Below are 24,755 nucleotides of genomic sequence, written 5' to 3' on the forward strand. Positions count from 1 at the left end.
AAACTATAAGGAAAATTTTTATAAGTTTGCTCACACTTATTCTATTTCCTTCTATCTCAAAATTGGATACATTGTCCCCAGAAAGTGAAATTAGAAACTTTTGAATATTAATCGAATTACTTCGCTAACTGAAACGAAGGAAAGAGTATATTTTTCGAGTAAGAGGATAGGGGCTTCGACTTTTTTGAGATATTCAGACAATTAGCACATTAATGGATCATGAAACCGGATGGAAAGTCTCATTATGAGGAATAAGTTGTGATTTTGTATTTTATGGTATATATCAGGGAAGGGGACTTTGAGTCTGATCCGTAGATAGAAAGATGAGACAGGAAGATATTATTTTGTAAAAGTTATAAATATTTTACCAATATATACCGTGTGGAAACTAAAAATTTACACGCCCATACATATCTAAACTATTTGGTTGTAAAAACTAATTTTAAAAATTCCGGTCCTACATAATATTAATTAAATATCACCTATCAGCAAACATTTATTATCATTATATTGGGCTAAAAAGGACATAAGATTGTGAAACAAGATTCCAAGTCACAACTTTAATTCCTGTGGGTCACACTCCAATTGAAATTTAAAAGCTTATTGGATTGTTCCGGAAAACTGATTATAATGTTTTTGTTTTTAGTGTTTTTTTTTAAACATGAACATTGAAATGAAGGATAGCAGGAAAAGGAAAGATACCATGATACTTGGAAAAAATATCAATTACTTGGATTCTTTAGCCCAGTTGCTAATCTTCTGGATCATTCGATCAGGCTGTATGCTGAAATCAAGCCATGTAAAGAACGTCACAAATGTGGAGTTAATGAAAACAGCTCTTCACGAGCTCTAACTTGAAATGAATCCAGACTTAATCAATATATCTTGCATTTCTTTCCGTGAACCGATCGCTGTCATAGTATCTGCGATGGTGATATAGTTGAAAAGAGAAATAGCAGACAGTATTGTAGATAGCCTCAGATAAAATTTGGTTTTTGTAAATAAATATAATTTTTCAAATAGATGGTTTTAGTAATACGTATGTAGCATTATATGTATGGTATTGGTTTATACTAGATAGCGTTAGAATGATAATATTTCGTATTGAAAAACTTTTTAGAAAGTTTTGTGATTGCTTGACTCAGTATTGTTTGAGTGAGCGTCAAAAATGGACACCAGCAAAGAGAAACCATATTTTCTATTTTTTCTTCGAACAAGGCAACAAAACCAGCCAGGCAGATGAAAATTTGAATTCTGTTTATGATACTGTAACAGCCAATCACGCGAAATTTTGGTTTTGTCTATTCCGTTTCCTTCATTTTGATGTCAAAGATAGACCAATCTCCATAAGCTCTAGAATTGTTTGAATCGGTATAGTTTGAGTACATGTCAAAAATGTCCACCAGCAAAGAGAAAATAAACCATATTTTACGCCAATAGTCAAAATGGAAACAAAATAATGAAAATCATCAAGTACAAGAGTCATGTAAGCACATTTTTAATCGCCAAGGAGATAAACATTAATAAAACAAAAATAAATCCCTTGAAAATACCTCATTCATTGTAAGAAAATAAATAAAACATTCAAAAATAATATGAAGATAGTTTAAATTCTTTTTTTTCATCCTGTATATTAATCACTTAGTATCCACGAATAATTTAATAAACGTATTGTTCGCGGAAAAATTATTATTTTGTATCTGTATACAATGTTTCTTAAAGCCAATTTACATTTAAATACTTCACAGATGCGTCTTTTTTTCTTTTTCTTTTCTTTATGTTTTCAAGAACAAAAAACAAGAGCCCAATGAGAAGGGGGAAACAATTGACGAAGAATTTATTGTACCTATCAACAACGAGTCTGCCAAGGCATAATTCATTTTTCTATTATGTATTTAAATTGAATATTAATGAATTATCATAGCTTTGTAACTTATGCAGCTATTCACATAAGGTTTTTTCCATCAATTTTCTCATGGGAAGATTTTTTTTAAACAATAAACCAGGCGCGGTTCTCGACTAAGAATTGGCATGAGGAGAGCAGTTTTTAACTAGTATTATATAATAATTTATCAAATTTTTATTACGGTTACTTTTTCAGAAGGTGTAAGGTACTTAAAATCCCATTTCATCTTAGAAAAACTCCCAGATATTCAAAGCAATATGATGAAATGACTGTATTGGTTGAAAAAACTTATTTATTACTGGATTTTATTGCAAAAAAAACAACAATAATCACCAAAAAGCTAAGTCAAGGAAAAATTAATGCTAATCAAATGTTGGCAAAAACTGTTTTTATAATATTTTATTATTATTGGAATCAAACTCTGTTGCCATAGTCTTCAAAATACTGCATCAAAATAGAAAAACGTGATATTTCTTTTCTTTTCTTTTTGAGGGAAGGAGGGGGGGGGGATAATAATGATAATAATAAAAAAAAGAAACGTAGACTCCCCGACCCCTCTGTAATGGAACAATACGTCTCAAACACATATATATCCATGATAATAATCATCATGTTCTAGGGGTCGTGACCTCTAATTCAATTTTGATGAATCTCTATTTTTAACGTTATTTATTATACCTTAAATGTACTCCTATACACATATTTTGATGACGTAAGAATTGTTGTTATCAAATCATCATAATGAAATGTTTGAGAGATATATGTACATTATACAATTACCAGCTACGCCTCTCTATTGTTGTTGACGGCCTTGATGTTGGTATATCTGTTATTATACATTTAACAACAATCACTGATTACCTTTGGGATTCTCTTAATTCTTCCCTATGTTTATTTTTTCAAGGAAATGGATTTGTAAAATATTATTTTTTCAGTAATCTCTGGAATCGGTAGACATTTGGCTTGGAAGTGTTTTTGTATCTACTGCGTGTTTGGTTTTTTTAATTTACAAATATGATGTAATTAGTCGCATCGTTTTATATAATAAAATTATGTTTTTCAAGGAATATTACAGTCCAGTGCTCGGATCTCAAGATTTATAAGGGTAAAAATAATAAATTGTACTAATATTATTATTAAAGCTTATAGACAAAAATAATTATTGCATTTTCAACTTATGACTTCTAATTTGATAAACTCCTTATTTTGACAGAATACCGCTTATTCGAAAATAGAGACTGATCCGGTATAATAATAATTTAAAAAAACCAACTATCAACAAAGAAAAATAGTGTTTTCTTAGTTAATCCCGGGACTTTTCAGTCCATTTGTTTTATTGTATTTTGTTACGATATAAATATGAAAAAAAATTTAAATATACTATAAGTAAAAATTTTTTTTCAAAAATATTGATTTTTTTAAATAGGTAAAACATGTCTTGATATATATTTAGATCTAAAAAACCGTTGACCAACTGGATAATTGTCCCTTAAGCTATTTTTTTTTTTCATGATAACCGCACACATTTATTTAAGTATATAATATTTATGATAAAATGTGAAGAAAATTCTAACCGTTAACTCCACTTGGCTGTTTGTCTGCGTGTAAGGAAATGGATACAATTATAAAAATAAATATTTAATGCAGAATAATATTAAAAGTTCATAAGAAGAAAAAAAAACCTTCTTACCTTGTACAAGTAATCGAATAATAACATCAGAAGAACTACGACCATTCACTAAACAAATATATTCCCCAGAGTCATCTGGCGTCACAGGAGAGATCACAACACTAAATACATTATTTGTTAATAACTGTATCCTTGAGGAAGGATCCGAAAGACGTGGATTAGAAAAGATATGAAGCTTTCCTCTTAACCCACTTTCTGAATTATAATCCGCTATTTTCGTCTCTGTGGATGGAGTCGGAGAGTAACATCCTCTACAAATCCATTGGAGTTCCCGAATAACCCCAGTTTCCGCCACACCTAGGCATGGAAGAGATACATTGGAGCCGGATATGGAATAAATTGTCTTCACGGGAATGGTTTCCTCTGTAAGTGTTTTAGATAAAAAAACAAGAAATAAAGATATCAGTAAAACATGTGTTGAATATATAAGAAAATATAAATAAAATAAATTTTGTTAAAATATGAACGGAAGCGGAAATCATCTTATTTATTTGCATTTTTTCTATGTGTATGCATTATATACATATATAATCCCATTATAAATATATGTAGATAAATACTACTGGGGTTAAGAGGCTTTCAATATAATACATATACATTTATGTTGATTGTTGTAGGTACATACTTCCAGTTAGGAGGAAATAGAAAGTTCGTATTTTGTTCAATGCAATTTATGTATGAATAGGATGCGACAGCATAACTTCCTTTTTCCGAAAGGTAATAAAACAAGTTTTGTAAATTTAAAAAGTGTATTTTTAATTTATATTTATATTGCACATTTAAAAATGTTGTTTGTTTTTTCCACATTTTTTTGAAAATTGTATGAAATGGGTGACGTCAGCCATTGTCCATACACTGAATAAATCCAGGTACAGTATTATAATACCCTTTTTTTTCTTACTATTAATAACTTTTCATAAAGACGTTTTAGAGGGACAATTATGCTTAACAAAAGATGTAAAATTAAATTATCCAGTTATCTTATTCTATAGTTTTAGAAAGTAGTGATTAATTAGTTAGTTAATGGCGATTTTTTTTCATAAAAATGTTGGGTTTTCAATAAAAAAAACGATTACAATTACCCAACTTGTAAAAATTGCACTACTTAATTTTTTTTACAAAACCTCAAATCAGATGACGTCTAATTCAATTCTCTACTATAATTTTTTATGGAGTTATTTGCGTTGAAACAATTTTACAAATTTCATATTATTGAAATGAATCGAAAAAAATCGTTGTTTGCATGTTAAAAATATAAACAATATGTTTAATGTTTATAAAATATTCTGAGAAATTGTATTTTGGCAAACATTTTTTACAGGGCAAACACACGTTTCCTACTATTCCAGCGTAAGATAGCAACCAACTCTACATCCAAGAAAATTTTAGAATCTCGACTATACAATGAAAACAAACCTATCTCGTAACTATTTTTACTACTTTTTATTTGCTAAAATTATAATAAAAGGCGTTATGTTGTCGTACCCTGTGTTTATTAACGTAATCTCCTTCTTCAAACATAAAAAAAAGTAAAAAAAAAATATTTAATGACCACTGTAAGTTTATAAAAGTACTTTTAATCCATATTATATTTTTAAATCTTTCATTAATGTTTTTCGTATAAAATATTTAATGAATTATAATTATTAATCAATTCAATTAAAAAGTTTATTCATTATAATGAAAAGTTTGAATGACATTTTAAGGATATGTGTACTTTGTAACACCTTTTCTTTTGACTTTTGATATAAATATCACAAAAAATGGTGTTGAATGTACATTTATAACCAGATATTTAACCATTTGACGTTTAATAAAATTACAAAATATTTAATCATAATTTTAATACATCAAATAAATTTATTATACAATATATTAACTTGCATTTTTCTGGCTACGAAAATATATATATAATACATAAATCTACAATTCAAATATATATAAAACCTTTATTTTTTAATTTTCATATTTTAAATCAAGTAGCAGTACATTTAATATAAATATTTTTTATATTAATCATAAATACATTTATATAGGTTAACTAATAAATGTGCAAAAAAACCAGATCTACATATTTCAAAAAGCTTAAAATCTGAAATTTTTTTTTAAAGAAATTGATGGAATAGATTGAATATATTACTTTAAACTGGATTTATATATACTGATATCAATAAATATTTTATGACGCGTGATAAAACATAATATGATATTTTTGTACCATATAAATTAATTATATTATAAGTATACTTACAACTGAAAATCAAATTGGAATATAAGAAATTGACTTTTGAAAAAAAAGAAAAAACTCTTCAAAATGAACTGATATAATATTATCAAACTTAATGTACAAATAAATATTTATATGTTCTGCAATTTGGGATATCACTGACGTCATTATTTTGAAAGTAAGCCATGTTGGACGAGACATAAACCGTAAAAAATGTACAGGTACAAAAACTATTGGTACCGTCAAGGAACAAGTTTTTTAAAGGATTGTGACCAAGAGTAAATAATTGTTCTTTAACAAAAAAAGAAGAGAGAAATTTATTAAATACTTTGTTCTTTATTACAAGACTTTGAAGGGGTGAAACTGAGAGAAGACCAAAATCAATCTTGATCATCATTAGACGTGAGCTGATGTATTGGACAAGATATCCAATATCTACATCGTATGAGTATCGAAGAAAACTCTTAGATATTTTTTTTGATATTTTATGTGATGTAATCAAAAAGAAGGAGGGATTGCAATAAAAAATGTTGTTCAACTTTTGTAGCAAGGGAATTCTTATTACATAGAGTACTACTCCCACATAGATTTATTTATTGATGCAAATGTTATGACTTGTGTACTTCTTTCAATGTATGCGACAGAAAGTTTGCGTCCCTTGGTAAAAATTATATAAAAAATTCAATACAAGATTTATTCATTACCAAGACTGGTCCAGATTGTATTCCCTAAAAATCGCTCTCTTTTTTAATAAATGACCATTTTGCTCACATTACCGTTCTTTAATGCAACTGGATTTTTAGTATACCACATTAAGGATTCCACTGAAACATCCATCAGAATAAATGCAACTTTTTGTTGTAAAAATTTATTTTCTTGGAATTATTGGTAAGTTTTATAATTATAATAAAGGTTTTTTTAAACTTGATAAATTTGTTTGCTTTTAAGTCGTGTTTACCCTATTTATTTTCTTCAATTTAAGGTATACACATTGCTACTAATATAATCTCAGCTGTTATTCCATACTTCATACTCAAATTTAATACGAACAATTTTGGTAAATTAAATTAAATTTTGATAATAATAAATTACAGTACGAAAAAGATTTCATCAAAAATAAACTTATAATGTTTTAATTCTAATAATCACAAATTTAGTTTTGCTATTTAAATAAAAAAAAATCACGCATTTTAACTGTGTTAAATGTTAAAGTGTTAAATGAACAAAATAGCTGTGAAAATATTACAATTTTATATATCTTCATTTTAATTCTATGTTGACTTTGTATCTTGTCATAAAATTCTTTCAGCATTTATGCTAATGTCTTACCAAATTCACTAATAACACATAAAAGAGATGTTCACTATCAGAAGTTGAAACAGGGATCAAATTGATGAATCCATACTTGATAATGCAAATGGGTTTTATTCAAATATGTTTGTCTTAACAAAGAAAATAAATATTGGATCCTTATGATATGAACTTGTTGACAAACGAGACATTACAATTATGAAAAAATTTCAGGGAGACATCTAATAATTTGCAATATATCGCATCGGGAAATATTTTTTATATATGATTATATGCCTATTAAAAACCTTTTTCGTCTTAAACAAGATTATATGATTGTATTTATTGATTTAAAAACCTATAGATTCACAACTACAAAGTGATTTAGATAAATTGTCATCTAAGAATATTTCTTATTAATTATGTTTTTGTTTTAAAAGTTACTTATAAAATTAAGTATAGAGATGAACACGAAACATTATCATTCAGTATGTCCTCCATTTTGTCAAAGGACTGTTTCTACACGACCCCTGAATAATGAACATTCTCTAGCTACCTCTGCAAGATCAAGATTTCTTGATGTTTAGAAGATGGATCGTTTTAGGGAGATAATATTGTTACAGTGAGTCATATAAGACCGGCTTACAACCTTCTATATAGATAATTATCTCATAGATTTCAAACTGGGGAGCTAGAAGCCCATGCCTCAGGTGTCCAAAAGTGATGTAAAATGGTATACAACTATTCAATTATTCCCTGTGTGCTAGTCTAGTGCCTTGCTGAAATTTGTAATACCTACGATCAGCAACAGTTTTCATCCCGGGTACAACAACCGTTTCTAGGATATTCATGTAAACTTCGAAGTTTATTCTGAGGCTAAAGAAATAAGGATCCATAACATGGTTTTCACCACTAATGATACTTATTATCATAATAGTAGCTGGATTTTTGCTATTGAAGATATTAGGGATTTTGTGAACATCTTGGCAGATGCACTTGTCATTTTGGCTGTTAAATGATTGATCTTTCGTGAAGAGTTTTTCATCAGAAAAACCAATTAAGATAACCACAATTGGATTTTAGAAAGGGAATAACTCTTTTACCATAGATCACACTTTTTCCTTCATTAGATCAATGAAGAGATTACGATGCTTTAGGCTATTAGAAGTTAAGGAAATATCATCCAAACAGCTCCATAGATGGTTACCTTGTTTACCTGGCGATCTTTCTCTAACTTTCTCATTGGAGTACCTGGGGGTGCTGTTATTGACCGTTTGAGACCCACCAAGAATCTTGGGGTGCGTTTTTATCTTTCCGAGGCTTATGTTTCTTCCTGGTAGCGATGTAAGATTGTTTAAATCTATTATGATACGATGAACAGTTCAATTGTGAAAATTCATTAACTTTGCAATGTCCTTTGCTTCATGGTCTGTAATTACGAGAGTGATAAAGGCATCTCCTTTCGTCTGTTCTTTATTGATCAATTGTTTTTAAAGAAACAATTAGACAAAAAATGTAAACTAAGTGTCATTAAATCTATCACATTTTTAAATTTTGATTTGAGTCATGAAAAAAACTTAAAATGGTGATTTAAGATTAAAAGGATTCATCTGAAATCCGCCGTATACATCCAATTCAGCTTTTCTTTTCGTTATACTATGCAATGTATGACGTCTTGAAAATACTATATAATTATAAATTCCAAATGTATTCGTGTTGGTAATCAAATATAAATGAGACTCTGATCTGTAATGGAAAAAGGGCTAGTGAGGGGTAAAGGCCCAATTTATAGACATAGGTATAAATAATAAAAAACACGTATATTTTTGTTTGTAGATAAGTCACGGAAAGATTTCAATGGAGGAAAGGTGGGAAAATAAGGAGAAGTGGATAGGTGAAGGTTACACGAATATGAGTATCTTCTTCACTGTTTTTTTTTTTACAAGAAGAAAATAAAAGTACTCATGTATTTTCCAATTTTTTATTTTACTTATCAAGGTATAATCATGTATCTATAGATTTTATAAAGTTCACAATTATGATGATTTTTTTACTCTTTGTCTGATGCAAGAGGTTAATGTCAAGCTCTTTGTACCCCCCCCCCAAAAAAAAAAAAAAAAAAATATTTTAACATATTAACGTAATGTTTACAAACATACATATATGATACATCAAGGAATGTCATTGATACAAAATCTATACTATACTATGTAGGGAGGAACGGTACTTTGATCAGAAACATTCTTGATTATGAATAGGTGATTTCTTATTCATTCATGTGGAATTGTCCCTGATTCAATATTTGTAAAGTTCCTTTACACTTACAAAAGGAAGAAGTTGTCCATCAAAACAGTTTTGTTTGGTTGATATTTGTTTACAACAAACAACATACATATTTGCTCAAAGCAAAATATGTACATTCAAATATCTAATTTAATGTTCAGATATGAGATATAAATAGATTGGGCAAAATATAGATAAGATTCGAATCCGCTTACATAATAATGATTATATATATCTTCTCATTAAGGAGGTGTTTTACTTGGATAATCAGGCGTATGACAGATCTACTTTTTATAGCAAATCCTCTATTCAGAATATAACATCAAGCAAATTACATAAGATTTGATGCATTTACATGTACTAAGAAATTATGATTAACATTAAAAGAAATCCAAATGGAATAAAAAATTATTAATTTCTAAGAACATTTTACCTGAAATTTCAATGTCTTGCGGCACTGGTCATACTCATTGTCCCTCTACATGCTGTAGACTTCACTTATCAGCTGTAAAAGTGTACAGCTAACCCTTGTCCTCAAACAGCTTCTCAAAATACTATAAAACAGATTTGGGAATTTCATCTTTTGGCTTTTCCCCTCGCACGCTATGATTTTCAGATGATATAGATAACGTTACTTAATCATTTTTCTTAGTGGCTTTTGCAATTTTTTCAGCTAATTCTTTTACTCAATATGTCTCGCTTCACAAGCAATAACAACCTCGACACGAGAGAAAACAGATTGACGGTTGTTATGGTGAAAGACGTAAAGAAGGCGTACCACACGGTCATGATGGTAGATCGAGGCGAATCAAAATAGCTATTAGAGGTGCAGCAAATATATTTCAAGACACACCATACTGCAAAGTCAAATGGATCGATACCATGGCTGGAGGCAGGCCAGAAGGCAGCCATATTGTCGTTGCAGAAGGTAAAATTCTTGCTGACCGCAGAAAACATCACACATGGGTCGACTTTTTTTGTTGTTGGTTACGCAATGAAACCTCGCAAGTAGAGTAATAGTGAGATGTCTTCGGGAGTTATATTCTATATTAATTAGAGTAGGTTTGCCCAAAATTGCCCAGGACATTAAGAAATTAAAATTAATTCTGAACTTTTCTTCACCATATTATATGAAATAAATAAAAATTGTAACTTTTTACAAATTAATCTCACTTTTTGTTTTTACGCACACTTTTTTAAAGGATTATAAGGTTTAAAGAAGGAAAAATATTTAAGCGCTGACCGTTGAACTGTCGTTCACCAACTGGTATGCTATGGTCAAAAATGCTTAGTCTTATGCCTGATTATCTCCTTTAAAAAAGTGTGCGAAGATATTATACCAGAAGCAGCGAGGAAATTCTTAGAATTTTTAGATCTTGAATTTTTTTTTTTTTTAAGTAGTTGTTATTTTGTTTAAAAAATCTATTTTCTGTTTTAATTGATAAGGCTGCAATGGCTTAATAGGCTAAAAAATGTTAGACAAAACTGTCTCAGGAGCCTAAGAAGCTATTTAATATGTAAATAAAGTAAAGTTTGTTTATTAGTCGAATAAAATACTTCTGAGTTGTACCGCTTGTAGAAGTTAAATATAAGTACGAGTATATTATTTATGATAATATATGTACATATCAAAAGAGATAGGAAATTCAACAGCTCATTATAATTTAATGTAGCATATCGATAAAGATTCCTTCGCTACAATATTCCTTGAATTTTTTATTCTCGCTCCCAAACCCTTTCTTTTATCTGACGAAATAAATATTATTTTTTTTTATTTAGTAGAATGACACCCTTCTCCTCTCCCAATTGCTCAGGTCTATAAATGTACAATATATAAATATATGTAAGTACAAGGGTAATGAGGCGTTCATCTTATCATATAGTTACTTTTCTATTAGGAATAATCTATTATATGATCTTTTGACAGAAACTAAATAAACATGCACCCAACACTTAAATGAAATAATAATTTATGTACAGTAGAATCTCAATTTAAAGGATACATTCCATTTAAGGAATTTATGGGACTAACCGACTTTTCAACTCATTTAAAGTATCCATTTGAAGGATTATTATTTAATATATATTTTTTGTTACTATAATAACATTAATTCTTCTAATGTTGCAGGATTAACTTTAATAATTAACCGATTAGGCTTATGTTGGGCTTTTTATTATAAATTTTCTTTATAGTAAATTCACAACACCCCATATTAAGTATAATAAAGATCATATTACTCTTAGACTTATGATTATTTTTTGTTTCAAGTACAAACAAGCCTCAGTGATCATTTAAATCTTGGTTTCCAGCGGCAATAGCTACACCGACTACATTTTCTTCATTTGTACATTCATCAACTTAAGTAAATGTTGGTGTTTATTTGTTAATTTATTTATGGGAATAGATTTATTATTGTATTAAGATTTAAATTATTGGTAGATGCTTGAACCAGGATGGTGGAGTCGGTACATAAAATGTCCAATTCGGACTAAACCAGACTCAATTTTTTTGAATGTCACTGACTCTGACCCCAACTTAATTTTTGGATTTTTTGGTCAATTTTCAAATCTACAATCTAAAAAGTCAACTTATTATAAAAAAAAAAAACTTGCCCTTCAAAGCCCAGGAATCTAGTCTGATCAGAATTAAAGATGACCTAGAGAACGTAACTCAAAATTCTGAACAACTTGCATTCAATGTCTTAAGTCTGTATCTCTCTCTGATTGTGAAATAGATAACCTAGTTATGCGCTTTTATTTGTGGATGGACATACAAACATACATGTCCTATAATTTTATATTATAAATAAAGGGTGATCTTATCTAGTGGTACACATTTTTCTTTTTTTTTCAAACTTTTCAAGAGTAAAACTTTAACAAAGGTTTTTTGAAGACACTAATTTAAAAAAAAATCTGAAAATAGTACAACTTTAATTCCGTATGAGAGCCCTCAGCTCTAATAATTTCCTCATTACGATACCTGAATATCTTATATACCTGGACTAAGTAGTTAGACTCGACCTTGGTCTATTGTTCTTAAAGGAAGCCTCCAGAGACTGGACTCTCTTTTCCAGCGCCTGGATAGAGTAGTCTAAGGGTGTTGTGTCTGGAGGAGAGGGAAGTCATGAGTGAAAACAAAGCTTTTCCCAAAACTTGTCTAGGGCACAAGGTAAGGTACCACTTTCTATCCAGAAACAAAAATATTGAGCCTCTCCTTCCCCTCCACAAAAATAATACGGACTACACAACCCCTAAGACCATGGTTCTGGCTGATTTTTTGTTCAGGAACAACAATACTAAAAACCTTTCACTACAACTTTATACATTAAACTGATGTCATTGACTATTTACAAGACTAAGTAATGAAATAGCATGGCTACTGGCTATGCTCTATGGAACACAATAAGCAAGACTATAAGGATGTTCGATAATTGTAATTGTATAGGATATAGAACACATTTAAAATTTGTTAAGTAAACTTATATATTAGGTATCTTTCAAGTTTCATAAATTAATAGACCATAATACTTATAATTTATAAATATTTTGGAAAAACTGAACGAATATTCAATGTAAGCCTTAGATTATGCATAAGTTTAAATTACATAAATAATGATAATTTTTGTAGCCGGAGTCTGTACAAATTTTCCAACATCTGACTCCAACTTCGAATCCCCCCAAAAAGGACTTACTCCGACTCAACAGCCCTGGTTTCAAAAAGAGTAATGCCAACTTTATTTGCTACGAGATATAAAGAAGATTGTTGCTTCATCAACATTAAGACATTTAGGATTATAGTGAGGATTATAAGATTTATTTTATCTACTGGACACTATTTTATATTGATTCCCTGATGAAAAATCCTTTAAATAAAGAGGTTACTTTATTATTTTTGAATAATATATGTGCTTTAGTAAGATAGTAAACTTTAAGGATTTTGGGCATGCTAAAAAACATAGCAACCCACACAATTTGAAGAATATTTTAGAGGAGAGCAGTTGATCTGTCATGACGTATTATTAGATTAGCTACAAGATTAAGAACAAAAAAAACACAAGTCCCATTCCAGCTCCAGCAAGGACGTGAGCAAGAATTACTTTGTTTAATATCTTCAACCTTTCTCTGAGTCCAACAGTGACTTACCCCTTTAACTCTCAAACCACTACTCAACTTTAATTTCCGTCATTCATGAGCACACACACACTCTTCGTTACACTTGATCATTAAATTTTATCTCCATTAGTCTGAAAAGATAATGATGGCAACGAAATTCGTGTGCTAAAAATACTTAGGATTTACAATTCTCCACATCAGACTGTTTCAGAATTTACGTAATTTTGTAGTTTTAAAAAAGCACAACAGTATTTGTCTGTTTATTTGGATCACTTTAAGCTAGATTAGAATAATACTTTTTTATGTACTGTCTTAATTGTGAGATATAGGTAACGAAAGACATCTAGCGAAAAACGTTTAGAACTCTTTTATTAACTTAATATTATATTCTTACTCCTTGGGAGAGAACATAAATGATAAACAGTGAATTAAGAACATTTTGTGTATGTTAAAAAAGGAAACCTAAAATCAATATGGGAGCCCTCACAATTTGAAGAATGATTAGAAGAAAAAAACATAGCTTTCATGACATTGCATTAAATCAACTACAAGCATATGTGATAAGGTTAGAGGGGGGAGAATGAAATAAACAAGAACATGGTGAAGAATTACTCCGATGTTGATCCTCATTTCTACTCTGAGTTCAACAAGGACTTACAATTATAACTCCCTAATAAATCCTTAGGGTTACTCTACGTATTTTATGAGCACACAAAAAAGTTCAATGCACGTAGTGAAAGAAAGGTATAATACTCAGAAATTAATTAAAAAGGATAGCAGCTAAGGGGGAAAATTGCTCTTTAGTTTGCCAACTCAAAAAAAAAAAAAAATGGTTGAGATAAAAAAATTCTCCAGATTTTTAGCATTGATGATATAAGTATTGAGTAGCTACGTGTTATTGTGCTCATTAAAAAGGAAAATAATGGATTTATTGCGGAATTATCTTCTTTATTATTAATGCGTAGAATGTTTATGAGTCAACACCTAATTACTCAAGGCAATGCCGGGTAATACTGAAAGTTATTTATAAAGAAAAAGAAATAAATCAATCATCTGTGGGATGGTTTTTTGACGAATAAATTGAGGTTATTATTCCCCTATTGTTTAAAAAAAAAACTTATACAACTTCAAATAGTCTTTTTCTTCATTTTCGTTATGTTAAGAGTATATGTTGTATATGTTTTTTTTTTTTTGGGGGGGGGGTTATATGAAGAAAAATAAGAAGTAGACAAGGAATTCAGTAGCCATCTATTGCAGAAAGAAGAACATGAAAATGATAATGAAAAAAAGCAATTGTAGGACATGTACTTGTAATAAAAACACTTTGATCTTGATTCGACTTCTTGATTTTAGACATAAAGATATATGTTCGGAAAATAAATAGAGATAAGGCAAGGGGACATATATGTATATATACTTCAATTACTTGTGATATATAGATATTTATACCTACATATATTTATAGTAAGCGAGATAAGTACAATGGACCCTCGTACAACGAACATATTTAAATGTTGATCGTCAACCATTTATCTAAATTCACTGAAAAATTAATAAAAGCGTTTATAAAAAGAAATTGAGAAAAAAAGTTAGTCCTTGTATATTTAAAAAACTGTCCTTGATTTCTATTTCAACTTACACAAAAACCTGAAGAATGTCTGAGTAAAAACAAAAAAGAACAATAAATTTTTATGCAACTAAATTTTTTTATTTGTTTATGGTGTGATTTGTTCAACATAATAACTGAAAAAATGCATTCTTAAAGTGAGGTTGCACTGTATGTATATATAAAATATATAGAAATTTGAATAATCTGCATTGGTGTTTTGGTTACAAAAGGATATTTGATATTTAATTTTGATTGCGATGGATTAAGAAAATATCACATATAGTTAATTAATTAATTCCTACTCTCTTCGGAGAAAAAGTAAAATATTTACATAATTAAACATTTTCTTTGAAAAGTTAAGTAATACCTTATTTACGCAAGTGTTACAAAAATCCAAGCAAATATTATATTCCTCACAAAATATCCGTTTTTAAGTGTAATTTTTTTCCGAAAAATAACTCTGAGCCCAAAGACCAAATAACTGCATTTCTAAGTCCGTATGGATTCAAGTCTACAAATATGTAGATAATTGAAGGAATTCTTCGAAAAGTTCGAATAAATGATTCCAAGGACTTGAGGTAAATATTATTAACTCAAAACGTATGTCTTAGGTATGAATACACATTTTGTATTTTACCCCTGTAAATGGTAGATCTCGATTAAAATGAGTAATTTGTATATGTTATGAGTTTGAGTAGATATACAAGGGTTGCGCAGCAAACATGGACTTGAGAGGGGGCCTTAGAAATACTTTAATATCTTATATTCAAAAATAATTTAAATTGCTACAAAACATGTAAACAAGGCCTTTGCAAACTTGTTAAGTCATCGTGGCCACCTTCAGCATCAATCAGAGCCTTTATACATTGCTGTAAGGGCCTCTGAGAAGTGCAGGAACAACTCATCAGCCATGTTGTCCCACAAAGCCACTATAGAGGCCTTCAGTGATCCATATTTGGATGTTGGATTTTGTTGGTTTATCTCTTCAAAATGCCGATTCAGCAAGTCAAGCGATTTCAAATCCAGAAAAGGAAGGTGGTCACATCTCTTTGAATTCTGGATCCCTCTTTAAATTGTACCATTCACTTTTGCTTTCCTAGAGAGGTTTTCTCCATCGATATTTTATCTTGAACACCATTAAAACCAGGCCTCCTGGAGCACTTCACTATGTAGATAATTCTCGCCACCTTAGCTTCAGCATCTAGGAAATCTGAGATGCGCTACCTTTTGGCTCCTTACTAACTATTTATGACGAGATAAGGAAAAGTTTTTATAGTTTGTTTATGCACAAAGGATGATTAAACCAGAATGTCAACAAATAATCACTAAACCTTCCTATATTAATAAAAAATTTATCATTAATTTACAAACCACGTTTTGCTACCCAACCATGAATTATACATTTTTTTCAATGTTTACCTAACCATTTATTTTGTATACAAAGTAAATAGTCTTGAGCCAATTGGGCACGAAAAAACAGGAAGTAAATACATTCATACATTTACTATAAAAAATATCCCAAAAGTAATGTTTTTCTTTCTTTTTAATCAAGGAATTGGTTATTAATTTTCTTACTTTTACCAAGGCAGGAAGGAAATTAAGAATATACCCCACTATAAATGACATATTAGATACCTCGGTAGATGAAGTAAAGGATACCATAAATCATATGTAAAAGAAACTCAGCAACTACTCATCAGACCCAAAATATACACAAAAAAAAATTAGACATGATATTGAATAGGAAAAAACAAAATATATTATTATTTTGATCAAAATCGTGGTAAATTTGAAAGACCTATGCCACGATTTCAGGATAAAATAGTTGTATATATTAACATCATATTAGTATTTATTTGTATGAAGAACAAATGAGGTTTTTCTTTGTGATGAGACAATTAATCGGAATTGGACAATCGGGTATTTTTTCCGGAATCGGCATTCGGAAAATATTGTTTAATTTGCAATGTTGATACTTATTTATTACTGGTATTGTAGTATTTCTTGCTTTTCTAAGTTATGAAAAAAAAGATAAATTTTGACTTTTTACTAAAAATTTAATATTAAATGTTTTTTTCAAAAATTTAATAAATAAAATTTAGTTCTTATTTTCAATCAAGTTTATTTTTCTGTGAATTGTTAAAAATATCTCCTGCAAATTTAGTATTTAATTAATTTTTTTTCAATTATTTTTTTTTTTAAACATCCCTATAATATGGGATAGTGTATAGTCTTAAACTATTATTTAAGATATTAAAGAACCGGAATTGGGATCAAAATCGGTATCGGGAATTTTTACAGGAATCGCATCGGAATGGGAATAGTTTTTTTTTTAATATATATGTAATACATTTAAAATAATTATTTACAATAACCAACTATTCATAATTGCAGTCTATTTAAAACATAAAATGGTTTAAAAATAATTACTTGCACAAACACGCTATCTTAAATGCTAAATTCTAAACTCCAACAATTTACTATCAACTATTTATAAATAATTAGTAAATTTACATTGTAAAACCTCCTTGTTTACAACATTTTTTGTTGATTCTGTCCATTTAATGTAAATATAATCAAACCTCCACCCCCTTTCGACACTCTTAAAAATCCAACATATAATTGACCTGAAAATACTGATTTTGGTAAATAAAAAGCAATTTTTCAAATGTTTTACACTGTGCCTTATATATTGTCATGGCCTTTGCTAACGTGCCACGTTCCTTCTTCAATAATAATCAAGATTAAAAATATATACTAAGATTTATTAGCTCATCTTCTTCCGAATTCCCTTTTTTAATTCGTATTTAATATGCATTCTTTCTTTTTCTGTTGCTAAGTGTGACATACATCACACACATACATAAATTACTTTAATTACACATGATTAAATAATATTTTGAAGTAAAAACATGAATAATATGATCTTTTGAATATTAATTTTTATATTACACGACTAAAGAGTGACCCGGGGTTGCTGTTGTATCTTGACGAGGGAGAGGAGACACAAACTATTTAAATGTGGAGAGATCCAGGTCGACCTAGAGAAGTGAGGAGAAGGAAAAGCGTGGAGGAATAATACAACGGTTATTTATAAGATCATCTGTGTTCTTATTAATACGAAAACCTACTCTAATAAATAGATAAAATACATAGTTGTTTATACTAGGTAAAACACAGTACTTTATACACATATATATATACAAGAAAATAAGACACGAGAAGAAGAAGGGGGAAGGCAATACGCATACATTACAGTTGCTCAGGAGCAGGAAATTACATTGACAATCATGGTCACTTTTATTTATTCTTAATGTTGAGACCCCTTGGGCGCGGGCAAGCATTATTATAATGAACTTAAAATAACCTACCAACATATATGCATGAAAAATTTGTCTAGATGAGAGGTCCATCTTATATTTCCGTGAAAAATTACCAAATCGAAATTAGCGAAGAAAATTTTAAAAAAAGTAATAAATAACATTAATTAGAATTGAAAAGAGAAACACATTTCTTCCAAAACTTTTTTCGTATTTTCACAAACTAAAAAGAATAATGTCGAAAAAATAATCCTCCATAACCGGTTCATCTTTGCTAATATTTTGTAATAAAATAAATACTTATAATACATTTTGAGATTAAAATTTTGTGTACAAAAAATGAATTTTTGTAGTGCTTCTTCTTAAAAATTGAAAATTGACATTTGATGAAATAGAAGAGAAAAAAATTGAAACGAAAATGAAAAATTATTTTAAAATTATAAATATTTCAGTTATACAATAATTTTAATGAGTTATATTCATATGCAAACGAATTTCCAGAGATATTTCGACCAACTATATTTCCCTGACGAATCAAATATTCCTGTGGAAATCAATTTATTTGCACTTAAAAAAATGGAACTGCAATTTTCTCCAAATTATTTTTCGTCCATAACTTTTGTGATTTTGAATAAATTTAGAAAACTTATTTATTCGTATAGTTGTTTTTTGAGACGCAGATTACTATTTGATTCATAACTCAATCCCATATCTAGTCTCTTTGAGGTCCAAATAACAGTTTTTGTGTTATGAATATAAAATTAGCACCCCTTTATTAGGTTGATCTGGTCCCAAAAAGGCACCCTTGCAAAATTTCAGCCTCTTAGATTCAAGGGTGTTGAATCTATTAAGGACACACACACAAATTCTATAAGAAATATATATATTTATACAAATTTCGTCTCATTTGTTAACATATGGGTAGAGAACGAAGAACGGAAAATGAGATGATCTAGTTTTTTAATCGGACGCTTGGTAAATAAATTGTAGATCTAAGAACTCTAGTATTCATACCAGTAAAGATAGTTTATCATATTTTCTTCTTCTTCTATCTTCCTTTACCTTTACCTAAGGTTAATAGAAATACAAGGTTAGACCGTCCATCATGTAATCGGGCTTGAAGGAATTTTCAATCTGATAGACAGATTTTGACACAACACCCAACCACTTCTAGTCTATGACGTCACTATTTATAGAATTTTCAATTTGTTATATAGTACCGACTACTGGGGAAGAAAAACAGATTTTGACAAAACACGCAACCGTTCATCTATTATGACGTCAATATTAACGTGGACGTCAAACATCACTCGTACACGCGTTATAGTATAACCTCGTATTTCTATTAACCTTGCACTTACGAATAATTTTTCCCATACAAACTCTTTGAGAGCAGGACGAGCAAAACGTATCATGGGATAAATATTGTAATTTACTAATAACTTTTGAGACCATCACTCAAAATCAGTAACTTACGCAAAACCAGACAATAGTTTGAACTTCGATGGTGTCCTACCCCATTTGGACTCCACTTCCTATCTTATTTCTTGTAATATATAATTCAAGGATCTGCATGTTCCTGAAATTATACCATACCGTATTTTTTTTTTCAAATACATAATTTGTTGATTTATATCATGGTCACATTATGAAATACCCTAATTCCATTGTGGAACATCTCTCCAAATTGAAGGAAGCAAGACCTGGTGTTATTTTTAAAACCCATGAGTAATAGTTAATGAATATTAGTTTCTGCAGAATTATTACAAATTTAACATTCGAGATTAATATTATCTGTTTATTTATCTCGTGCATGCGTACAACAAAACTTTAAAAATAGGTGCATATTGCTGTGGGTAGGTCAAAAAATTAATGAAACGGCATGTCATAAATACAAATTTAATTGCTAACTTAAATATAGTGAGAGTAAAACACGGGCCTATGAAAATATGTATCTCTCCAAAGAGTATTGCAAGGGGTGTAAAACTATGATATTATTATTTACTTTATAGAAAAACAATTTTTATACTTATTAATATTTTTTACAATCATATTTGCTAATAAATGACATAACCTCATTACAAATGGATACATCAAAGGACTTGAAAGATATGATGTTATTTCCAAACCATTATACAACATCCGAAATTACATAGAAATTCTTCAAATACAGACACAAAATCATTTCAAAAGTATAAATTCACAAAGGGTCATGTAAACGAAAAAAAATAAAAGGAATGAGGCATATTCATTCAAAACAATGATGATTTCTTAAGGATTTCACTCCTTAAATCTCTGTTTTTCATTACCAATTTACTTAAATACAAAGGTACATTTAAAACATTTTATTTGTCGTGTGTTCTTTGACATTTACCGATGGTTTTTGAAAAGGACATGAGGTCATTAAAAAAATGAAGCAATTGGAATGTAGTTTAATGATACTTCCCCCTACCTTCAATTACTGTTTTATCTAAGTAGTCTTATATAAACATTAAATTTAAGTTTAAGGTCATAATAAAGTATTTTTTTGTCTTATCATCAAATTCAAAACAGTGCCTTTGAAGAAATTCATCATTACTGCATACCATGTTATTTTATATATGTTAAATAATGGATATTTCAATTTAACAAATTTTATTTGGAGGTATTATTACTATATTTGTATTAGCTTTACCTTTTGATAAAAAAAATCATTTATATAAGTAGTAGCAGTAGTCCAAAGCATTTCTCAAAGTTTTTAAGCGTCGATGAACATACAAACTTTGCTTTAATAATGTAGACGATAACTCCCCAAGAAATCGTCAATTTTACTGTACGTTTCCTTTAAAACACTCACACGTGGATACTCAATACTTCATTGATCTCTCCTCAAAAATGAAAGAACTATGGTTTTTTTAATAAAAAAAGATGAGTCATGGAGAGTTTAGTCTCTAGAGTGCTACATACACTGGTTGCTAAACTTTATCTTATACCACTTACTTAATATTTTATATCATATGATATAATCCCTTATTTTAAAAATATGAGGTTGAACTTCACACGTTCGTTGTTATAAATATGTCCTCAACTCATATTTTTTACTATAGAGCTCTAATAAATATGAGTTGACCTAAACACCTGTCAGATCTTGTTCATTTTTATATACCGTTGTTATTCAATCCTATACATATATATTTGTATTCTTATATATTAGTGCATGCTTGATGCTACATGGCGAACACCTTTTATTTATTAAATATAAATACGTACGGATAAAAAATACACCTACTCAGTTTATCAATATCTATATAAATAAAACTAAGTAATTATACTGATTTCTGAGTGTAGATATTTAATCCAAGAAGTAACAATACTACAAATATATTCAACTCATATGAAAAAAGAAAAGAAATGCGGAGTACTTTATATAAAATTAAAAAGAAATGAATGTGGTTTTATTTATCAATAATGAGCTAATGTGTCCCTGCCTCATCAAATTATATTCAAAATAACTTATTAACCTGTTATTATTATTTTATTTATGAGGAGAGAACATCTAAGTATAGAGTAACTGTGTGAGATTATGATAAACGGACAGTAATCTCAAGAATTTGTAGGGGAGTTATTCCGATCCTCTTTCATTTCTCAACGTTTATTCATATATAATGTATTTGATTTGTCACCAGTTTATTTTGAAATAAAATACCAACTACATGTCCTTCAAAATATTTCCTTTGATTCTCATTTGGTATCCTTTACTGTAATGTTTACTAACCCACTTTTCTATAGAGACTAAGCAACTTGGATTAAAGTCAAAAATAATGTTTTTGGGTAAAAAAAAATACTACAATCATTTTGAGATTAGCTTGCAGTAGTTATTAATTATATACGTAGTTAAATGTATATATAAAGCCTGATTTTTGTTGAACTTATATGACATTACAAGTCATAGAAAAAAAAATCTGTTAAAACTATAAGGCGTACAAATATTTGAGGTTTGTTTTTTATTATAATTTATAAGATACAATTGTTCAAATTAAGTTATTGTACGTTTTTCAAGTATTTTACTGAGATTCTGTATCAATAGGTGTACCTATGATATGCAAGGCTCGACGGTCGTTACAATTAGCTAATAGCCAAAAGAGATTTTCGTTTTTTTTTAAATTTTATTGTCCCTGTAAAAAAAATGACAGGGCCCAGATTCATGAAGGAACCATTCAATAATATTTCAACACCATATTTTCTTAGCTTTTAAATTGAAGAAAGGGGTTATAATTAAGAAGTACTATTTTTCTGATTTCCCCCATCAGCTGATCCTAGCATTATTAGGATGTTAATACCAACCACACTCAGTCATCACGCACCCTGAGCTCTGTAGACATTTTCATCAGTCTTTTTTTAGCGGTTACACTTTTTGACTTCTACTCTACATCATCATGAGCCTTGTTAGTAATTTTTGTTTTAAAACTAAATATTCATAAAGAGTTTCAATTTATAAAAAATCTCTTAAGTAAATAATCTCCGGTTGTTGAGGAAGATAATTGTTAAGATTTTTGAAGATGATTATAAATATTAGTAAATACAAAATAATATCCAAAAAAATTTTTCTAAATTAACGGCCATTACGTCATACAATGTATAATTATATATATTAATATTTAATGTCATTAAATTTTTTAGTATTTTGGGAGGAAAAACAACTAATACACGTTGCAAGATCTAGCTTAATATATTAACGTTTTTTAATTGTGTATAAAGTTATGATAGCTTCTAAAACATAAGTATGTATACTTAATCTCTAAAAGAGCCGTCAAAATTTAATTATATACGTAAAAACAATTCCCCTTTTTAAACATAAATAAATCCGCCAATTTTCAATGAATTTATAAATAAAATACATTAAGAGTTTATTTTTTTTACTCCTCTTCTAATTAGCACTTGTGCAAACAAGTCACAACAACATAAAAAATAAATCGCAATCAAAATTTACACCCCATTCCCACTTTTCACCTCATGCTTTAATCCTCAATTAAGGTCGTAAAAAACATCGGTTTTCTTTGAGTCGAACAGACAATTATTTGGTGTAGTATTATTTTAACATGCATAACCAGGTAGATTTAATTACTTTCATAGTATTGTTTTGCACTCTAATCAGTAACTTTGCCTAACTTTTCAAATCGATTTGCGGTTAAGCATCTTTGTAGGTATTTATATAATGTGTTATTACTTTTTTTTTAAATTGTCAAATTATTTAACAGATAAACAAAGTAGTTTATTCTTATTTCCCTCTTTGTGTCTATAAAATCCCCGTTAGATTTGTCTTTAAACATCTGTGTACAAGTATGTGTTTTTTTCGTTTCTTTACATGCGGTACATATTTTTCCAAACGTCTTCTATTTCTGTTTCTTCCACACAAAAAGAATACAGGTACTTTCTCACGTAATTTACGTACTAAGCTAGCTATAAAGAGATTCATGAAAAAGACAAAGGAATAACACCTGAGATTCTTCATTTTTGCAAATTGTATTCTAAATTGACGTATTATTATACGTATTCACTAACAACTTAATAAAGAATAAATACCTTGTCTCCAGAAATATTTATTTCATTGTTTAACAATTTTTTTTAATATTTCGGTTACGAAATTATATAATTAACTTAAATATTCAAGTAATTTTTATTTTCACTTTGTCCGTATGATTGGTTGAGATGGGAATTGTGTAAGAGCGTGCAAAGAGAGCGGGAGTAATCCTAGTTGCTGAAGTTGAGGTGGTGACGATTATGGGCATTGTTAAGTGCCCCTGGAGACTTGTCTTCAAGTTGACCAAGATTAATAATGATAAAGAAGACCTATCCCGCAAAAGTAGTTTGTAGAATGTACTATTTAAAGAGAAATCTGGAGTTCTTGTACACCTTGGAGACGAAGATCAAGGAAGACCCAACCAAATCTTGCCAACGACTTCTTCATAACTGCTAAGGCCATCAGGAGGGTTATGAAGGGTAACTTGGGATTGCTTTCATACAGAAGGACCCTACGCCACTTCCAACAGAGGTCTTGAAGTTCAGGAACCTCTCAAATCTACGTTTTGCTGCCTAACCGTGTACATCTTCTGCACTTGTTTTTAAAAGTCTAAATTGATAAAATAAGTTAAATTACATGTTTGAGCAACTTAATATATGCATACGTATCATAATCTAAACTTCTCTTTTACTTGTAAGTTTGTTCCTTTTTTTTTAATGATAAAATTATATAAATTAAACTAAAGCTTGTCAAACAATATCAATATCCGCTATTATTATTATTATTAGAGAAAAATAAGGAATCTTGTATTACATCC

The 24,755-nt window shown here is 29.2% G+C and overlaps 1 protein-coding gene across 2 annotated transcripts in view; it reads right to left on the bottom strand.

The window, feature by feature from the left end:
• The window catches only part of LOC121127914 (putative receptor-type tyrosine-protein phosphatase mosPTP-1), a 71,502-nt gene that overhangs the window by 40,197 nt on the left and 6,550 nt on the right, over positions 1-24,755 (bottom strand). Inside the window, exons 2-3 of one of the 2 annotated variants that reach the window (XM_040723489.2) lie at positions 3,597-3,959; positions 3,481-3,504 (exon numbers count right to left, since the gene is read on the bottom strand). In XM_040723489.2, coding sequence (XP_040579423.1) covers positions 3,481-3,504; positions 3,597-3,959 — 387 coding nt within the window. The remainder of the gene's footprint in view (positions 1-3,480; positions 3,505-3,596; positions 3,960-24,755) is intronic. The other variant, XM_040723490.2, reaches the window with a different exon arrangement.

This window comes from Lepeophtheirus salmonis, chromosome 13, assembly GCF_016086655.4.
Source record: "Lepeophtheirus salmonis chromosome 13, UVic_Lsal_1.4, whole genome shotgun sequence".
NCBI lineage: Eukaryota > Metazoa > Arthropoda > Copepoda > Siphonostomatoida > Caligidae > Lepeophtheirus > Lepeophtheirus salmonis.